Genomic DNA, 18,367 nt, shown 5'->3' on the forward strand with positions numbered 1-18,367 from the left:
AACAATACTGTGCCCGAAGTCATATAGTCTTTATCCTCCGCATAGAACGACTAATGTTGTTGCTGCACTGTTGAGCTGAGAGAGGAGTTAAAACGTCTCAAGGAACAATCCGTCTCTCTTATCGGTCTTACCTCAGGCAAGCACTCTGGAATGAGAACCACAATGGCCATTCAATTCATAGTGTGACAAAAATCGTTTCTTATTTTTAATTGTAAGTAATTCCTTTGTTTTTATAAGGTACAATGCCAGAGTGTTATTTTTAGAACGCTAACATTTATGTTGGTGTCATACCCATTTTTAATTTTCCATCTTCATATTTAGTGCGCTGCAGGACATGATGGACTATTCTGCTTCTGGTGGAGTTGGAGAAGAAGGTCTCTCTGTTGTTGATAGTGAAACTGTTTGGAGATGAATGGCACCAACCATTAGCTGCTCATCATTTGAAAAGATATCGATATTATCCAAATTGTGAACACTCGCTATTGGTTTCACACTGCAAATCTTTGATTCATTCGCACATCGTCCACAACAAAATATAACACTCATACTGTATACATTGGTGGATTTACAATTAAGGAAACAGGCAATTGCCTGGGCCACAAAACGTCTTATGGCTTCATCACTGGCTACTGACATTTCTTTTAATAAAGCAGTAATTATAGTTCACGCTTTTTAGTTGATCAAAATGAATGGCATTCGAAATCTTTGCAGTACACGCATGCATAGGTTCCCATGACTCCTTCAGTCCTTCTGCCCGCAAATGACTAAATACGCCCATGACTGTATGTTGCTAACAGATATGGCAAACGGGGCAGGAGTGACCATGTGGTGGAGTGTCTGCACAAACACTTCCCACGGGAGTGACTTGACGGCTTACTGATGCATGCGCGCTCGACTGAAGGGGGCAGTGTAGCAGTCGGTCTCCTCCAGGTCAGGCAATGCCTCTTTGTCCAGCTTCATGGGATTTCTGGGAAGCCAGCTCTTTATCTGACGACATCTCAGATGAAAGCGGCTGCACAGATGGAGCGCAGCAGGACACGATTAGCGGCACCGATTGACATCAAGACTGACATTATAAAGTGGATCATTAATTTTTACTTCAGCACTGACATGCCCTGACATCTCAATGCACATTCCAGATACACTCCACAAACTGGTCTGAAAAAAGGAAAAAGTGTCATCAAATGAGAACCATATTACTTGATTTAAGATACAAGATAGAGTATTTTCCAATACATGAGGAAAGTTTGGCTTTGACCTTTTCCTCAAATAAGCATTACTAGCCTTAAAACATCCTCTTAACACGAGTGTATTCCCTCATTTTAAGGTCAGCATTGTAAAACAAGGTTTGATAACTACGATTTTTCAGGGAAAAATTAATGTCCTATATGTATTACTTTTGAGAAGTCACTGGTGGTGTAGTGGTAGACACACCTGCCTTTTCTACAGGTAGCGTGGGATTGATTCCCGCTCAGTGTTAATGTCGATATCTGCCCTGTGACTGACTGGCGACCAGTTCAGGTTGTAGTCTGCCTTTTGCCCGAAGCTAGCTGGGATAGGCTCCAGCTTTTCCGCAACCCTTGTGAGGATGAGAGGCTCGGATAATGACATGACATGACATCTATTACTTTTCTTTTTACCTCAATTTACAATTGAGCCGCCTCATGAGTTTTTTTTTTCTTTTTTTTTTAAATATGAGCATTTTTGTTGTAGCTAGTTAGTAGCTCAAGATTGTGGCGTGAACCTCAAAACAAGGCAGATAGTGAATAATTTTTCAAAAAAGAGGCCAAATGCTTGGGGGTGGGAACCTAGATTTCTTTGGAGAAATTATTTTTGGGGCAACTTGGTGGGTCCCCAAATGGTCTGGTCCCCTTGACAGCGTCAAGTTTCAAAGTGCCTGGCTACGTATGTATCATTAATTTATGTCGTATTCAACATGTATGTGTATTGTGAGCTAACATTTTTACATCATCATTGAAAGCAGATTGACGTCGTAGTTGTTTGGCTTGGACACCAGCTTTACTAACTTTTCAGGTAAAAATGCATGCAATGGATAATGACAAGAATATTTGCATATAATGTTTGATAGGGCCTTTTGTTTTCATGATAATGTTAATGACAGTTATATCATTATGTACTACAGTATTTGGGAAATGCTACAAAAAATTAAATACAAATTGGTCTAATTTCCAACAACATAGCCTCACTTAAATACAGATTACTGTGATTCATATTCCACCATGACATAAGCTACCGTAATCAAATATTTTCCATTTTCCAAATCAGACTGACTTTCTTTTAAGGGGGAATATTTTTCCCAACCAAACGAAACAAAGCCGCTTTGTTGGTGATTGTTGATTTGTCACTGCTATAATTGTGTCTGTTTGCGGTGATAAGACAGAAATTTGGAGTCCCGAGCGGGGCTTGGACATCACTTGAACATCACTTCAAAGCACGCCTGCATCCTTCTAAAAATAGAATGCAAATAAGCCTGTGCCACTCGTTTGTGTTAGACTGAAAGATTATAGATAGTTTAACGGGGAACGCACAGTCACTATGGCTGAGTGACAGTATTGTTCTATGAAAAGAGGCTTTGACATCTTCATTCCTGCAGTGTTTGACATGGTTGGACAGTTGAATTCACAATCATTGCTGAGACTACAATGCATTTAATTCAGGACTTTCCAATCCATATTCCTTTGTATTTTTATTCTGAAAAGAAAACCCAGTCTAAGGAAGTCTTCTCAGGGCCTGCCTACTTTTATTGTCAATTAATCATCCAACATTTAGTCAAGACAAAAATCAATATTCAAAATGAATTACCTGCCCCAGGTTTTTCTTTTCCAGTCTGTAAAGTGGGATTTTTTCCTTCCACAGGAAAAGAAATACGAATTAAAGAGGCTTCCAGCCACTGAAAGGAATATACACAGTGCATTTTAATCCCTTGTTGTGTTACCTGAAAGGCATCCGGATGTTCATCTGTTCTGCATATTTGCAAAGTGTGTCCCAGGGTGTGTGGACTTTCACGAACATGATGTCGTTGTTCGTCAGGGAAGGCTTTTAAAATCACAGAAAATACACAAGGGTTGGATTTATTAAGATGTGGAAAAAATAAAAGATCCTTGAGAAAAATGTTCACCTCCTTTTCCAGCATTAAGCCCTGAGCACGCAAATTCTTCTCAAATGTGCACCTCTTCTCCACCAGCGGGCTAGACTTTTTGTAAACTAGGATGTAGTCGATGCGTTTTTTTCCATCACGGAAGAAAAGTCCAGATCCATCTGACGGATTCCTCCCCTGCAGCAACAATGTAGGGCGGGTTACTAAACACAAGTTAGCCATGTTAAAAGTAATAGAACAGCAATGTAGCGATGGTTTACCTTGAGCGAATCTGTGCGGGCCTCAAGTTTAGCCCGTGTGCTAGGTTTTCGTGGTAGAAGTGATCCGTCTATTGTAGTTTCACATGCTGTTGTCTCAGACTCCTCTATGTAGTCATCCTTGCTGTCCTCTGCTGAGTGTAAGCACACACAAATTGTAACAATTGTCACATCTAAAACAGACAACATCTGATCTAGGCATGCCCCCTTTTGACTTTTAGCAGAGTGTGTCCAGTTAGCACAAAATGCTGCAGCAAGACTTTTGACAAGAAGGGGAAGGTTTGACGATATTACCCCGGTACTGACCAACATGCGCTGGCTCATGCTTCATTTGAAATGTGATTTTAAGTTACTTACTCATAAAATACTACAGCATCTTCCTATATTGCTGATTTCTATGCCAACAACCTACGTTCAAAAGATGGTGTGGCTTTGGTGTCTGGTGACTACTACAAGAGCTAAAATTAAATGCTTTTTTACCAGTTGTAGAGCAATCTACAGAAGCTAAAATGAGAATTTAAACTGTCAGTATTTTTCTTGCTAAATATATTTCCAAAGGTCCTATTGATGAGAAATTTTTACCAGATACAAGTGAGGATAAGCGGTACAGAAATTTTTTTTGTATATTGGACACAACGCAGTTAACAACCCTGTCAGATTTGAATGGTTTATATGAAATTACTAACAATATAAAATTAGGACGGCACGGTGGAGCAGCTGGAAAGCATTGGCCACACAGTTCTGAGGTCCTGGGTTTGATCCCGAACCTACCTGTGTGGAGTTTGCATGTTCTCCCTGTACCTGCATGGGTTTTCTCCGGGCACTCCGGTTTCCGCCCACATCCCCAAAACATGCAACATTAATTGGACACTCTAAAAATGCCCCTCGGTGTGATTGTGAGTGCCGCTGTTTGTCTCTATGTGCCCTGCGATTGGCTGGCAACCAGTCCAAGGTGTACCCCGCTTCCTATCCATTGAAAGCTGGGATAGGCTCCAGCACTCCCTGCAACCCTTGTGAAGATAAGCGGCTAAGAAAATAGATGGATGAATGGATGGATAAAATTAGGACTGCAATCTTTTTTTTAGTTTTAATGTTTTTAAGTATTTCACCTCAGTATTTGACCCATGCACTCATTTTGAAATTTTAGGAAAGAACACAATTATAGTACACAGAAACACAAAAAGCTCATTTCTGCCATTTTTTCTGAGAGAAAATGTCTATTTATACAAACAAAAGAAAAAAATCGCAATGCAGACATTTTATGTTAATGAATTTTGTGCACACCATTCTGCATCTTTTTTCTCATGTGTGTGTGTTTTCATTTACAACACCGGGTTGGCTTCAGAATGTATTAAATCAAAGACATAAGACACATAAGACACAAAGGAACATTTCCATCCAGTGGTGCATTGTAATTGGAGCAACATTAAGACGCTACTTCATCCCCACGCTGAAAATGCAAAATACATATGGGAAAGTACCGGTATGTCCTTTTCTGTGTCTTATGTGGCATCCTGCCAATTGCACTGTATGCACAAAGCAAGTATGGGGGGAATGAAGGCAATGACGGGGGAGCAAAGCATGAGGAAAAAAAGGTAACATTTAAATTATCTTAATCTGTCACAGACCTGATGCAACTGAGTATTAATTAAGTGTGGATCGTAAAAGTAAGCAATAGTAAAATGGTATTCGTAGATGTGTCTAACAAGGGGTAATTGTCAAAATTGAAGTGTTTTGATACCATTAAGGCCATTACTGGCGGTGGTGGGGTGTCACAAGAAAAACATGAAAAAAAAGAATCACAGATGGTGAAAATTCTGCTAAATATCTTGCGACGTAATCTTGTTATAATCCTGTAAACATATTTTTTGGTGTTAATATGACAACCCTTAAGGCAAGGTTTTACACACACATACACACGCAAATGCGTACACACACACGTACACAAAGTGATGCAGACTAGTGATGTAACTCCTGTCTGCGACAATACTGACCTGTCTGTGGCGCCAGGAGGCTGCAGGAGGTGCTGATGCTTTGACTCAGAACCTCCACTTGGGCTTTGGGCTCCGGGCTCAGAGGTACAGACAGGAAGTGGTTGAGGTTGATGGGATGGGTCTGACTCTGGGCCAGACAGGGCAGACTGCGGCGGGACGGCTTCAGGCTCTTCTCCTTCAGGATCTCGCTGATGCTGGTGTGCATGCCTGGAAAAGTGGCAAAATGACTTAACGTTTTGATGAAAAATATTTCAGCTGGGACCTACGATGTTTTGTGCAGCTACTCACATTCCAAGGACATGTGTGGAAGGAAGCGTAATACACTTAATAAATGTTACGCAAAAGAATCACTGCTGATGTACAATTCCGTTAAATTTAAATTTTAAGTTCAAAACATCTGATTTTAATTTACTTTTAACTCCCTTTTTAAATACATTTTTGGGTACAATTTCAATTTATTTTTTTACACAATAGATTTTAATTGAAATGGTAAATTAAGTAAACATTTTTAAGTAAATTTTTTTATCCATCTCACCCCTTTGTTAATGTTCAAACAAAGAATTGAATTAAAAATACTATTCACTCATTCAGAGTTTCCAGCAGGTCTAGAGAATTATGACTGATTTTTCAAGAACCAATGGATATTGAGTTCTGTGACAATATTAGAAAGAGTAGCTAGACTATTTTTTTCCATTGCAAAGTTTATGTCAAGATTTTTCTGTTCCTGCGTAATCTGCAGAATAGGAGCTGGTTTCACAACAATCCCCGGTTTCTGACTTGAAAGCAGAGAAAATTTAGCTTTTTGTGAAAAGAAACATGTTAAGCCAAACAGTGACTTTGATACTAAAATTTCGAGAAAGAGTTTTGATGGTAAAATAATCTCTTACAAAGAAAGACACCATGAGCGATGATGACTGACCACATGGCTCAAACTGAACGTCAGTGGCTTTTTAAAAATATGTCGTTTCTCATTCACTCCATAAACTGTAATCTGCTCCTTTGTCATGGCCACAACACCGAGTGTCTCCCTGTCGTGACCTATCGTGACACGTATGCTGTCTGAGAAGTGAGTTGTCTTCCAAAGTGTTGGCATCCCTGTCTCATAATCGGTGGGACAAACCGAAATTCACCATGTCATCTTTACTTTCCACCAAGAAGTTGTGCGGATTTCAATTGAAAAAAAAAAAGCTTTTATCTAAAGGTCTCTGTTAGTCATTAAAGTGGTTTACGAGCCACTCGTATCTCAAGGTGCTGCTGTATTTTGCTTTTGAATGTCACTATCTTTCACAGCGATTGCTCTTTTTTTTGTTACTCTCCTGTCTTTTTGACATAATTGAAAATGCTGGCTTGCCATCAATGATCTCTCGAGATTTAAATATGTTTTTAAAAGTATCCTTCCATCGCCATTGAATGGCTATTCTTGTTGATTTCAGAAACAGCCACTTGCCAAACAGGACAAGGACAAACAGGACAGCTGTGCCAGATTTTATGGGGTTGTTTCATTTTAGCAGTGGTCTGTGGTCGACTGAGGGATATTTTAGCGGGTGGTGAAATTATTGTCACAGCAAATGGGTCAAGCATTTTATTTAGGGGGGAAAAAAGTCTCTACTTTTTGAGAGTGCCCAAACAGTTTCAGTGGGGATTATGTTAAGGAGGACTCATCCATCTGTATCAACAAATGTGGACTGTAAATCTTTGCTAAATCAAAAATAAGAGCGCATTGGGTGTTAACAGTCACATGTAGCTGAACGATTTAATTGCTCTTAATCTAAGATGTCTTGGGTAAAAACTGAGGTCTGACTTGATTCATACCCATTTTTAAGAAAGGTTTCCTCGAGTTGTACGGTGGCATCAGCATTCCTGCCATTTCTCCCTTGAAAAAATCAATAATGTCAGCTTTAGTTTTCAGTCAACGGACTTTTCAATGGATTTGTTTCAGTAGCGCTACTACATCCCAAGTTGTAAAAATAAGAATTAAGACTTTCTTACAGTGTTGACAAGCACTGCAAATTAAAGGGTTTAAAAAAAGAGCATTGCAGGCTGACCCGAGATATGGGCTTGTGTTACATTACACATACTGTAGCCATGTCTGATACACACTCAGGTTTAAATCAGATGCTTGAATGATAAAAGGGCTTAAGCAACAGATGCAAGCACGGCTTATTGTGCCACACAGACAAAACTACCCCAACCTATATAGACATTCACATATTTTTGAAAAGCCTACCACCATCTGTCCCTCAAAGTTCCTTTACTTGAGGCCGTACTTCCCCATAACTTCTTCATCACCCCTGTTTCTGTCACCAGCATGTCCATTACACTCTGCACCAATCACAACTCTCTCTCTCTCTGTCTGGGATGCTTAGAACTACTTCGTCCAGCTCTTTCCAGGATTTCTCTTTCAGCTCTCGGTCACATCCTACCTGTGGGGCATAGCCATGATCACATTATACATCACAGGTGTCAAACTTGGGGCCCAAGGGCCAGATGTGGCCCCCGAAGGCAAATCATGTGTATCAACTTCCATGATTTTTGTTCAAATTTGAACCAAAACTTCAAACTGTTATATCATAAATGATGACATTGACATATTGCAAGCATTTTTGTGTTACCAAACATCAACAATAGTTGAAAAACCCATTACCCTTGATTTCTGATTCCAAAACTAGTTGATCCATTTAATGTGTAAATATGATGGGTCAATTAAAGATTTTCATGGTTTCAGTCAGAATGGCCCTTTGACAGAAACCGAAACTATAATGTGGCCCACAATATAAATGAGTTTGACACCCCTGTTCTACATAATCAATTTTAAGTTTCAGCCTCATCACTCAATCTGATAGTCTTCACTGTGGAAGTAAATATGTGGCACAAGCATTTGAATTTGAAATGCCACAGAGAGCAGGATTTGAATTTTAAATGTAAAGGGATCACATTTTCAATAGTTGTATTTCAGTGTAACTTCTCAATGGTAACAGTTCATCTGGCTATAATTCGCTGTCTGAAATTCAACTGGCTACAATTCGCTGTCTGAAATTCACCGTCTGTGCCACCAGGCAGGGTTACTTCAGGTCAGAACTGAACACCCAGCCAATCGCAGTTACGCTTTCTTAGACACGTGATGCCACATACTAAAAAAGCGCAACTGAATTGGCTAGCTGTTTGGTTCTGACCTGCTGGCACAGAGGGTGAATTTTAGATAGCGAATTGTAGCCAGTTGAATTAACATTGAAAAGTTACACTGAAATACAACTATTGAAAATGTGATCACTTTACATTTCAAATTCAAATCCTGCTCTCTGTGGCATTACGAATACAAATCCTGGTGGCACATATTTACTTCCATAGTTTTCACCTCCAAGACATTCTTAGCCAGCTCTTCCTTTAAAATAACGCCTACTCCATTTCTCTTCTCATGTTCTCCATGGTAAAATAATTTAAACCCTGTCCCTACACATCTAGCTTTTACTGCCTATGCACCTGCACTCCTGGACACACAGTATATTAACCTTTCTCTTAATCTTCATGTCAACCAACTCATGAACTTTTCCTGTTGTCGTTCCAACATTCAAAGTCCCTACACTCACTTATAGGCTCTGTGGATTTCTCTTCTCTTTCTGATGAAAAATCCGCTTTCCTCCTCTCCTTCATCTTCAACACACAGAGGCTGAATTTCCACCAGGGCCCGGATGTTGTTAACCCAGGCAACGACCAAGCTGGTTTGGGATACTTAAGATAAATTCTGGATTGTGTCAGGCTACATTAATGTAGAAATGACGGTATCGTTTAAAAAACCTAGCACAGTTCATACGTCAGCATAATTGTGCATGATCAGACCACAGCATTCATGGAGAGAAGCTATGAAAATACGATGAGATGAGATGAGATGAGATAATTTACCCTCAATTACTTGGAGCAAATTTGTTTTTCAGAAGTGTGTATAAAACTGAAAGCCCTTTCTATTAATCACGATCCAAAAACTGGCTCAGAGTTTAAGAAAGACTTTTCAGAATGTCTAAATTGTTTCAAAGTTTGAAGAGCTGTAAAGAATTATGCATCTTTATTTGACAGTCACTCCTGCATATGTATGTCCCTTTCATTTTAACAGCCATAACAATCTCTATATAATATATATAAAAAATAGATCACAATGAAAAATATTAGATGGTGGAAATAGATGTAAATCGTGGATGAGACGTTTGAGCATAGAATTAAGTGAAGAGGAGATTGGAGGATGGATGGATGCCCTCCATCCATTTATGAGGTAGTGTAATAATAATAATGATGATGATGATGACGATGATTCTGTGCTTTATGGAGGAAGTGCATTGAATGCATCAGCACTCCTCTTCCATCAAATCACTAAGCTCAAAAAGTCCCAATGACACACAAAATGAACTCTACATAGAGTATGTTAATGGCGATGAGACCAGCTTAACACAAATCCCAGCAGAGGTCATTTTCAAGGTCAGTGTGCCTACAAAAGTGCACCAAGTGTGATATGACGAGACTGTTATACGAGTGATTGAGGGGCAGCGATGAATAGCAAAGATGTGGAAAGGATAATTACCAGAAAAGAAGGGTCACTGTAACCAAAACATTTACATTAAGGCAGCCGGGGTTCTGTTATATTTATAAATGAGACCAAACTCTCTAATGGGAACACGAGGTTCTTTCACCTCTAGCGAAGATTTCTCTCCATGACCTTACCAACATGAACAGCCGCATTGATACGCTCTGCATCCCGAGGGCAGTTGCGGCAGCCGCGTGCCACGTGATAAGTCATCCTCTTGGTACTGATCTCTGTGGGATTGTCCCAGTGCTCTTGCATGAGAAAGCAGTCGGTCGATTATGAGCACTAGGACCCTGGGGTCCACTGATCATACTACTGTATTTTTTCAGCACACGGATATGGGAAGAGTAAAACTGAGCTTCTGGTCAGGGTTAGAATTTGTACTACGGCGTTACTGAGGATGTTCTTGCCATGCTTGTGTGGCTTTTCTCTAAATATTTTGGCTTTCTCCCACATTTTAAAAACATGCATGTTACCGTACTCAAAGACTTTAAATTGTCAATAGGTGTTAGTCACAATATTTGTTTGTGTATATGTGCCCTCTCAGCCAACAGACTGCTGGTTGACGCTAAAGATCACTGTGACCCCATTGAGGTTTTAAGAAATGTAGAAAATGGACGGAAAAAAAATTTGGTGAGCAAATGGGGACACCATGTAGACATTTTGCAGAACAGTGTAACTTGTTAGTCACTTTAACAAACACCAAAAAGTAAAATGCACCACAGTACAGTAGACATTTATTTGCTTTGGCCACACTATTCAGTCAATAATATTCAGGACTGAAACTTGACAGTACTGCTTCCTACTCAATTGCATTTTAGGAACAAAGAATAAAAACAGAAAGAAAGCCATTTGGACCAAGTAACAGATAGCAACATTTAGTTCATTCATTTGTAAAACGTTTGTACAACTAAAGGCCTCTACACAAAGAAGTCCCTGATTTTGGATAAATGCGTTCTACTGGACACAGTTGCATAAAGAAAATGTCACCGGCTGCCGTTTGAGCAAAGTTGGCTTCTTATTAACGTCGTAGTTCATAACCAACTACTTAACTTGGTTCTGCATTTTCATTATCTGCGATGTTTAATATGACTGCTGAGCTACAAGTTGTTCATCTCTCATTTGATAGTTATATCGTGCAACTTGTGATGTGAATTAATACACATGTTCAATGGCCTGGCGAGAAAGAAACATACAGAAATAGTTTGTTCAGGCCACCCGGTGTTCGAATGAAGATCAAAAGATACATCTTTTGACGAAAGTGCTTCTGGATTGGCTTGACAATTAGAACCGTGCATGTGCACGCATACACACACTATGCAAAGAGGGGAAGATGATGCTTACTTTCATTCCATGCAACTCCCACACAATAAACATACATATTTGTTCCCAGGAGGCTGCAGTGAAATGTGCTCCAAGTGGTTGAATATTCTGCAAGGCTCGCTATGTCTGAGATGACACATCAGAGATTAGTCAACTTAATGGACCTGCAGAGGCTCAGTGAGCCCAAAAGGATTTGCAAAGTCTAAAGAAGGCCCACAAATTGGACAAGTTCTGTGTTGTGTAAAAAGCTCCATGGAAATTTCACAACCTGTGGGGACAACAAAGCTGCTAAGATTATCAACATGTACAAACATATACAAATCTATGAACTTTACTGTACTGAAGACACACTAGTGGTGAATTAAATATCCATGCCATCAACATTTTTTATAATATATTTTACAGGCAGCATGGTGACGTAGCTCATTAGAGCGTTGGGCTCACAGTTCTGAGGACCAGGGTTAGGTTCCCGGCCCTGCCTTAGTGGATATGCATGTTCTCCCTGTGCCTGTGTTGGTTTTCTCCGAGCACTCTGTTTTCCTCTCACATCCTAAAAACATGCATTCATTCATTGGGCCCCTAGGTGTGATTGTGAGTGCAACTGTTGTGCGTCTCAATGTGCCCTGCGATTGGCTGTCAACCAGTTCAGGGTGTACCCTGCCTTCTGCCTGAAGATATCTGGGATAGGCCCCAGTGTTCTGTGACCCTGGTGAGGATAAGCAGCTCGGAAAATTGATAATACTTTATGTTCTTGCATCAGAATGGCAAGATAATTTGGAGTGACAATGCCTAGGATGCCCTTTGTCAAGCTACTGTACCTTGCCCAGGTTTCTCGTAATATTTGACATGTAAGCAAACTCAATTCGAATATGGACTACAGCTTCACTCTGAATGGCAGTTGACAATATCTTGGTGCCAAGTGTTCATAGCTTGGTTGCATTTGGATGCTCTGATCTGAGGTCTCAGTGTGAAGCAGAATTCAGTAAGTGTTGGCAAAAGGAGGATATTTTGAAATAACAGTTCTCCACTTATTTCACATTCACCAGTCGTGCACATTTTGGCGACAATGGCCTCGAGCTTTGCTATTTAAGATACAATTACTGTAGATTATAAATCTACCTATATTAATATATAGGTAAGTATTGTAAAACACAACACATGTGATTTTATATAATGTATTTGCCTGGCTTGGTGGCACCCTCCAGGTCACTCCCTCAAAACCAACAAATGCATTTCCAGCAGCATGTAAAACTCATCCTTCACAGAATGGGCCAGAACTCAGCACAATTCTGGTATCGAAATGTTTAGGACTTCATCTGAAAAACAAATTAAAGCCATTTATTCCTCAACTTATCTGAGTTTGCCAAATAATGCAAAGCTTTACAAGTGACACAGCTGAGTTGTCACTCAGCAATTATCCCTGAGGTGAGTAGGCATGCAGAAAAGTGGGCAGTTACTTGAATATTGACTCACAAAATTACTCTACATCAAATCATTGGCAATTTCAAATCCACCCATTTTGCAAAGAGTATGGTGTTCAAGGGGGTATTGCATTCAATAATAAAAAAAAAAAGCACAGACATCAAACTTATGTTGCAGATTCATTTATCCTGTATTATGAATAAACCGGAGAAAGAAAATATTTTGATGGAAGGGGACCTTTAACCTTAATCTGTTCTGTGACCACAAACCACTTTTATCTGTAATAATCTGAAATGATGGGAAATGCCAGCTCCACCAAAACGCAAAACCTTTTGATTAAAAAAAAAAACTTTATTAAGTCAGGCCGTAATAATTAAACAGAATGTAAATAATTCAACGGTTTTTGCATCGTGATTTTATGCTTCAGTGCCAACTGACATTGTGATCCTTTTGGTGTGCATGCCTTAGCTGGCAGCGGAAAGTGTATATAATATTTATGTATATAATAATCTACAAATAAGGCAGTCTATAAGATGCAGTACTATTGGTTGCTATTCAAAGAGGATAAAGAATATATGCCTGTGAGTATTGTTAATATTACCTGGGTTCATATAGCCGTTGTTAAAGGGTTATAACTACAACAACAATGCTAATTTTATTTTTGCCCATTTTGCATTGCGTATAAATAAGCAATAAGACAGCAGCCTTTTGTAAATTATGCCCCCTCATAGCGCATGTAATGAACATTTTTGCTCACAAGCTCAAGACAAAAAAAATTGGCAAGTTGGCTCACATCTTTAAAAAATAAACGGGTCATATTTTGTAAAATGAGCTACCACAGTAGCTGTGTATTTGGTTTATAAACACACACACACACACACACACACACACACACACACACACACACACACACACACACACACACACACACACACACACACACACACACACACATATATATGTACTCATGTATATATAAGGTTCATCAAAATGTGAAATTCAGTCTTTAATTTCACTGTGGGCTGGATAAATTAATCCTCTGTGCACTTTGACCCTGTGTGTATTTAGTAAGCTCAGTACCAGAGGGACAACAACCTGCAAATGCATGAATACTAAAATAAAATAAAAATGAAAAGATTAGAGGGAAGTGAGTTGATGTGGGAAGAAACACCTCACAACCAGTATGTGCGAAAACAGGTTTATATGCTGCGATTAAAAAAGGGGTGGGTGGGGGTGGGGGGGAATCCATTCACAAGGAGAGCTGGACGAGGGTCATGATCCGGGATTTGGATCTTCTCTGTGCAGCCTGCGCATGTCAGTCTTGTGACACGAGATTAAAAGGATTAATTTTTAGCCAGGGGGTTGACATTGTATATAGGAATAGGCATTGTGGATATGCGTGAATTTGTGGTTTTGTGAGGAGCCGTGCAATAAAACTAAGGTGTGTCGTGTATCTCCTAGCTCCTCTTGATGCTCTTGTTGAGCTTCTCTCCCATGAAAAAAAAAAAAAAAAAAAAAAAAGCATCCTGTATAACTAAATAAAGCTTTACCCGATCAGGATTTTTGGGGCCAACACCTATCAGTGAGAAAAAAAAAAAAAAAACATAACTGATCACCGATCTGATCATAAGACAGAAGCAGATACATATATATGCATCTCAATGATGTCATTGATCGGATCAGCGAATTATGAGATTAAAACCGATCAGCAAAAAATGACGATTATTGGCTGATTCCAATCAGGACGATAAAAATCGATGTAAAGTCTTCAGTAAATCCTTTATTTTACCATCAAATTCCAAGCTTTTCAAAAGCAACTAGAAGCACAGCAATGTTGTAAACATGAAAAATAAACCGGTCAAGAAATGTGAGTCTTTTTGGTCTACCATTCCTGTTTGAAGCATTAAGCATCAAGATATTATGTGCACGGATAAAGTAGAACCGAGAATTCAGGTCAGTGGGGTGCTTCCTATCGTGCCTCAGTGTCTATACCTTTAATTATTCATCTGTGTTGAGCTCAAAGCACTTTTAGTGTCTCAGCTTTCAACTAAACCTGCCTCATATAACATTAGATGGACAGCTCTGCCTGAGTGCATTTGAGGTCCACTGAAAGAGTCCTTTACTCATGGCCGCCGTTCAGCAGAACCATAGAAAAACGAACTGGATTGAATAATAGGACAAAGAAGGATCCATTAAATATTGGCACCAATTCTTCCAAGATTGGAATTCGGATGCATGTTTTCATAAATATCAAAATAAGCGTAACCATCCGTAGGACAGTACTTAATGGCACCATCAAGTGGACTGTCCTGATAAGAAAGGTATTTAAAGGTGGAGCTATTGAGCGGAGAAAAAACACTTCAAAAACATTTTTCCAGCAGTAATGGGAGCTATATCCTGTGGCCTATATCTCCATTAAAAACACTTCTGCAAAACCATGTGATTATTCAGTAAATTAACTTGATTATTTATGTACATACTATTAGTCCGTTAGAAAACACATATAGTACAATACACAATACGACACATAAAAGGAAAGTAGATCAGGAAAATCTCCACATTTAACGACCATAATTAATTTTTATCTAATTCCCTTACATGAAACAACAAAAATCTAAGAAATTCCACCTGCACTGTCCGGCTGGCCACTGATTTTTTTTTTTTTGGATCGTATGGTTCTAAAAGAACCAATATCATTCTTGAATTTAATTGGGAACTGTGACTTGTCATATGAATCGAATCATTGCTGAAACGAATCATTACACCCCTAACTGGATATCCTTCCAAAATAGATGAAAAGGCGTGAAGAAAATCAGAGAGGCCAATAGCAACATAGAAGAAGTATTTTTTCATGGCACAGGATGGCAAGATAAAAGCCTTAGCTTACAAAGAAAAACAAAATAAAACAACAGAAATCCCCCCAATGCACATGGGAAAATGTTTCATAGTCCAGTGAAACCAAGGTTAAATCTTTTTGCCATAATTCTAAAAGGGATGTTTGACGCAAACAACAACACTGCTCATCACCCCTCAAAAAACAACATACAGTACAGCATGTACAAGCATGTTTATGTCAGTGTTCTGATTTGGGGTTGCTTTTCTTCAGTTTAGGCTTTCTTCAGAAATTGGGCCTGAGTCAAGGTGGATGGAATTACCATAAACAATTCCAAATACAAGTCAATGTTAGCACAGTACCTTCAGGTTTCTGCTAGAAAGCAAAAAAAAAAAAAACCTAGAACTGAAGAACTTCATTTGGGGTTTAGCAGGGGGAGTTTCTTCTTAACGCAGCCTGAGATACCTGTACAGGGGTGTGCACATTTGTGCACCCAACATGTTGTTTGTTTTGAAAAGATTATTATTATTTTTTTTAACCCCCATTAGAACTCATATAAATGCTGGAAAAAGTTTTATAATTGTTATTTTTCTGGTCTATCTTTTTTATATCAAAACCTCGGACTTAAACATAGCTATTAAGAATTTTTAAATTTGCTGTATGGGGTGCAAAAGATTCTTAAAGCAGCAAGCTTCTGCAAAACAACACAAAAGGTTTGAAGCAGAACACTAAAGCTGCAGGTGGACTCCTAGTAAAGCACGAGCTGAAACTTTCCAAGGCGAACAGCCAACCACGGTGATCAGCGTGTTATTGCCATCATAAATACATCAAACAAGAATAAACGCGGTCCCAGCTGTAAACAGCAGGCAACAAAGGGGAAAAAAAAATAATGTACACAGTCTCAGAGAAGGAGGACTGAAGCAACTTCAGCAGTGTGTTTGGTGGCGGGTCTCAAGTGAGGCCGGGAGGCTCTTGTCTAAAACTGTTTTCTAAACAATGAGAGCCAAGTGTGTTTCATCCTCTTGTCTGGTCCCAGATCAAAGATTACAGCTAGAGTGGGATTCATGTAGATCAGTAGGATCACTAGCATACTTTAAGCCTAGAATAGCAATGAATATTCAGCATTCGCATATTTTAGCAGAACCGGTAACAGTGCTGAGATCTCTGTGTGTTTCACAGGTGCACCCAAAACTGATGAAACAATTGACATTTCAGACAGCACTTAAATAAAATGCATCATTTTCCTCTGATAGTATTTTTACGGTGTGACACTTTTCCACTGTACTCATCGCTTGGAATACTACAATTTATGAGCAAACCATATCTGAGGCATGACCAACACTGACTTCTGTAAATATTTTTTAATGTAGCGAAAGGCAGAAAGACAATAACTCTGACGACAGTACTGTTAATTTACCGTGAATCAAAGAGTTGAGCATATTTTTGCTACACACCGACTTCACCACAGCTTCCCCGGGACAATAGATATTGTTATACTGTTAAATATTGTATTAGTCTCACAATCTTCGGTCTTTGCTGCTGTACGCTTGGGTTGCAATCACGTGATAATCGGCGCCATTTCTACAGACAAGCTAGGCGTTGCAGATGACATCACCAGGGCAACGTTCACAGACCCATGTGCAAGCGGCAAGATGCAGATGTTTTCTGCCTACTTTAATTCAATCGATGATGTCACCAAAGCTAGATATGTACAGAAGAAGTACTCTGTGAAGATATCGATCCGTACACTCTTCACAACGACGTAAGACGTAAAGGATCCGAAAGACTTCCCTGAAGTAGAATATCCAGACACTAGAAATACACGTGCTGTCTTGTGTACTCGAGCTTCGTTCAGATCTGCACGTCGTATATTTGCAAGCCAATTTTGTTGCAGTTTTTTCAATAACTCCAGTGTATGTTCAACTTCACGCAATCTAATCTTTGGAACATGGAAAATCGCTTCCCAATATCTCTTTTTCCACGATTTCCATATCCGTAGACGTGACAAAAAATCTGGCATGATGACAATGGACAGCTGACTGCTTGTCTGCAACAACTACTCGGATGAACAAGCGTGATGTCACGTGCAACCCAGCCATTGTGACTAGCAATTTGTTGAAGCTCTGGATGTACAGGATTGTCTTGAGATATGGGTTTACTCCATTCAGTGACACTTGTACACTACACAATTCACTCAAAACACTCAACTCATCTTTCCCCATTGAAATGAATGAAAAATCCATTAATCTGTTCCAGCCTGTCAAAAAAAGCAACAACAAAAAAAAAATATGTAATACGGTTTTTGATAGACACTGACAATACATTAGAATGCAGTACTTTATAAAAAACATAGTAATAATAGTAATAATAACGGCTTGTCTTTCAAGAATGGGACTTGTCTTATTTGTGATTTAATGCTATTATGTTCCGAATTGGCACTCGGGAAAGATTTGACTCTGAGGAGGTGGTTTAACAAAATGAACAAAACAGCAGGCGCTGAAACATACAGTACCCATTTGTTTCCTAAATAACATCATAGGCACTGTAAGGCATGAAGACAACAGAGCTTGAAAGTCATCTTAACAGTTGCCCATCCGTAACAATGATGGTGACCTTACTCAAAGGTGAAGTGTCGTGGGTCACAGAGGCAAGGGCCTCCTCAGAGAACAGAGGCAATTTGCTCGAGTCGATGATGCCACATGCCGTCTGCTGTCCACGTGCAGGGTGACCGTGAACACACCTCAGAGCAGATGTCAATTTTTCATCTGAGGTCTAGGACCAATGACAAAATCCTGACACAGCCTTTGGATTGCATCATTTGAGCTGATTAAAGATCCTCCTTCTCTC

The 18,367-nt window shown here is 39.4% G+C and overlaps 1 protein-coding gene across 1 annotated transcript in view; it reads right to left on the minus strand.

Annotated features, from left to right (window-relative positions):
* ano3 (anoctamin 3) overlaps nucleotides 1-18,367 on the minus strand; it is a 51,849-nt gene that overhangs the window by 18,799 nt on the left and 14,683 nt on the right. The window contains exons 3-10 of the mRNA XM_061823615.1: nucleotides 5,370-5,576; nucleotides 3,379-3,509; nucleotides 3,140-3,295; nucleotides 2,957-3,057; nucleotides 2,824-2,868; nucleotides 1,099-1,158; nucleotides 878-1,012; nucleotides 292-398 (exon numbers count right to left, since the gene is read on the minus strand). Coding sequence (XP_061679599.1) covers nucleotides 292-398; nucleotides 878-1,012; nucleotides 1,099-1,158; nucleotides 2,824-2,868; nucleotides 2,957-3,057; nucleotides 3,140-3,295; nucleotides 3,379-3,509; nucleotides 5,370-5,576 — 942 coding nt within the window. The remainder of the gene's footprint in view (nucleotides 1-291; nucleotides 399-877; nucleotides 1,013-1,098; nucleotides 1,159-2,823; nucleotides 2,869-2,956; nucleotides 3,058-3,139; nucleotides 3,296-3,378; nucleotides 3,510-5,369; nucleotides 5,577-18,367) is intronic.

The sequence above is a fragment of the Syngnathoides biaculeatus genome, chromosome 6, assembly GCF_019802595.1.
Source record: "Syngnathoides biaculeatus isolate LvHL_M chromosome 6, ASM1980259v1, whole genome shotgun sequence".
Classification (NCBI taxonomy): Eukaryota; Metazoa; Chordata; class Actinopteri; order Syngnathiformes; family Syngnathidae; genus Syngnathoides; species Syngnathoides biaculeatus.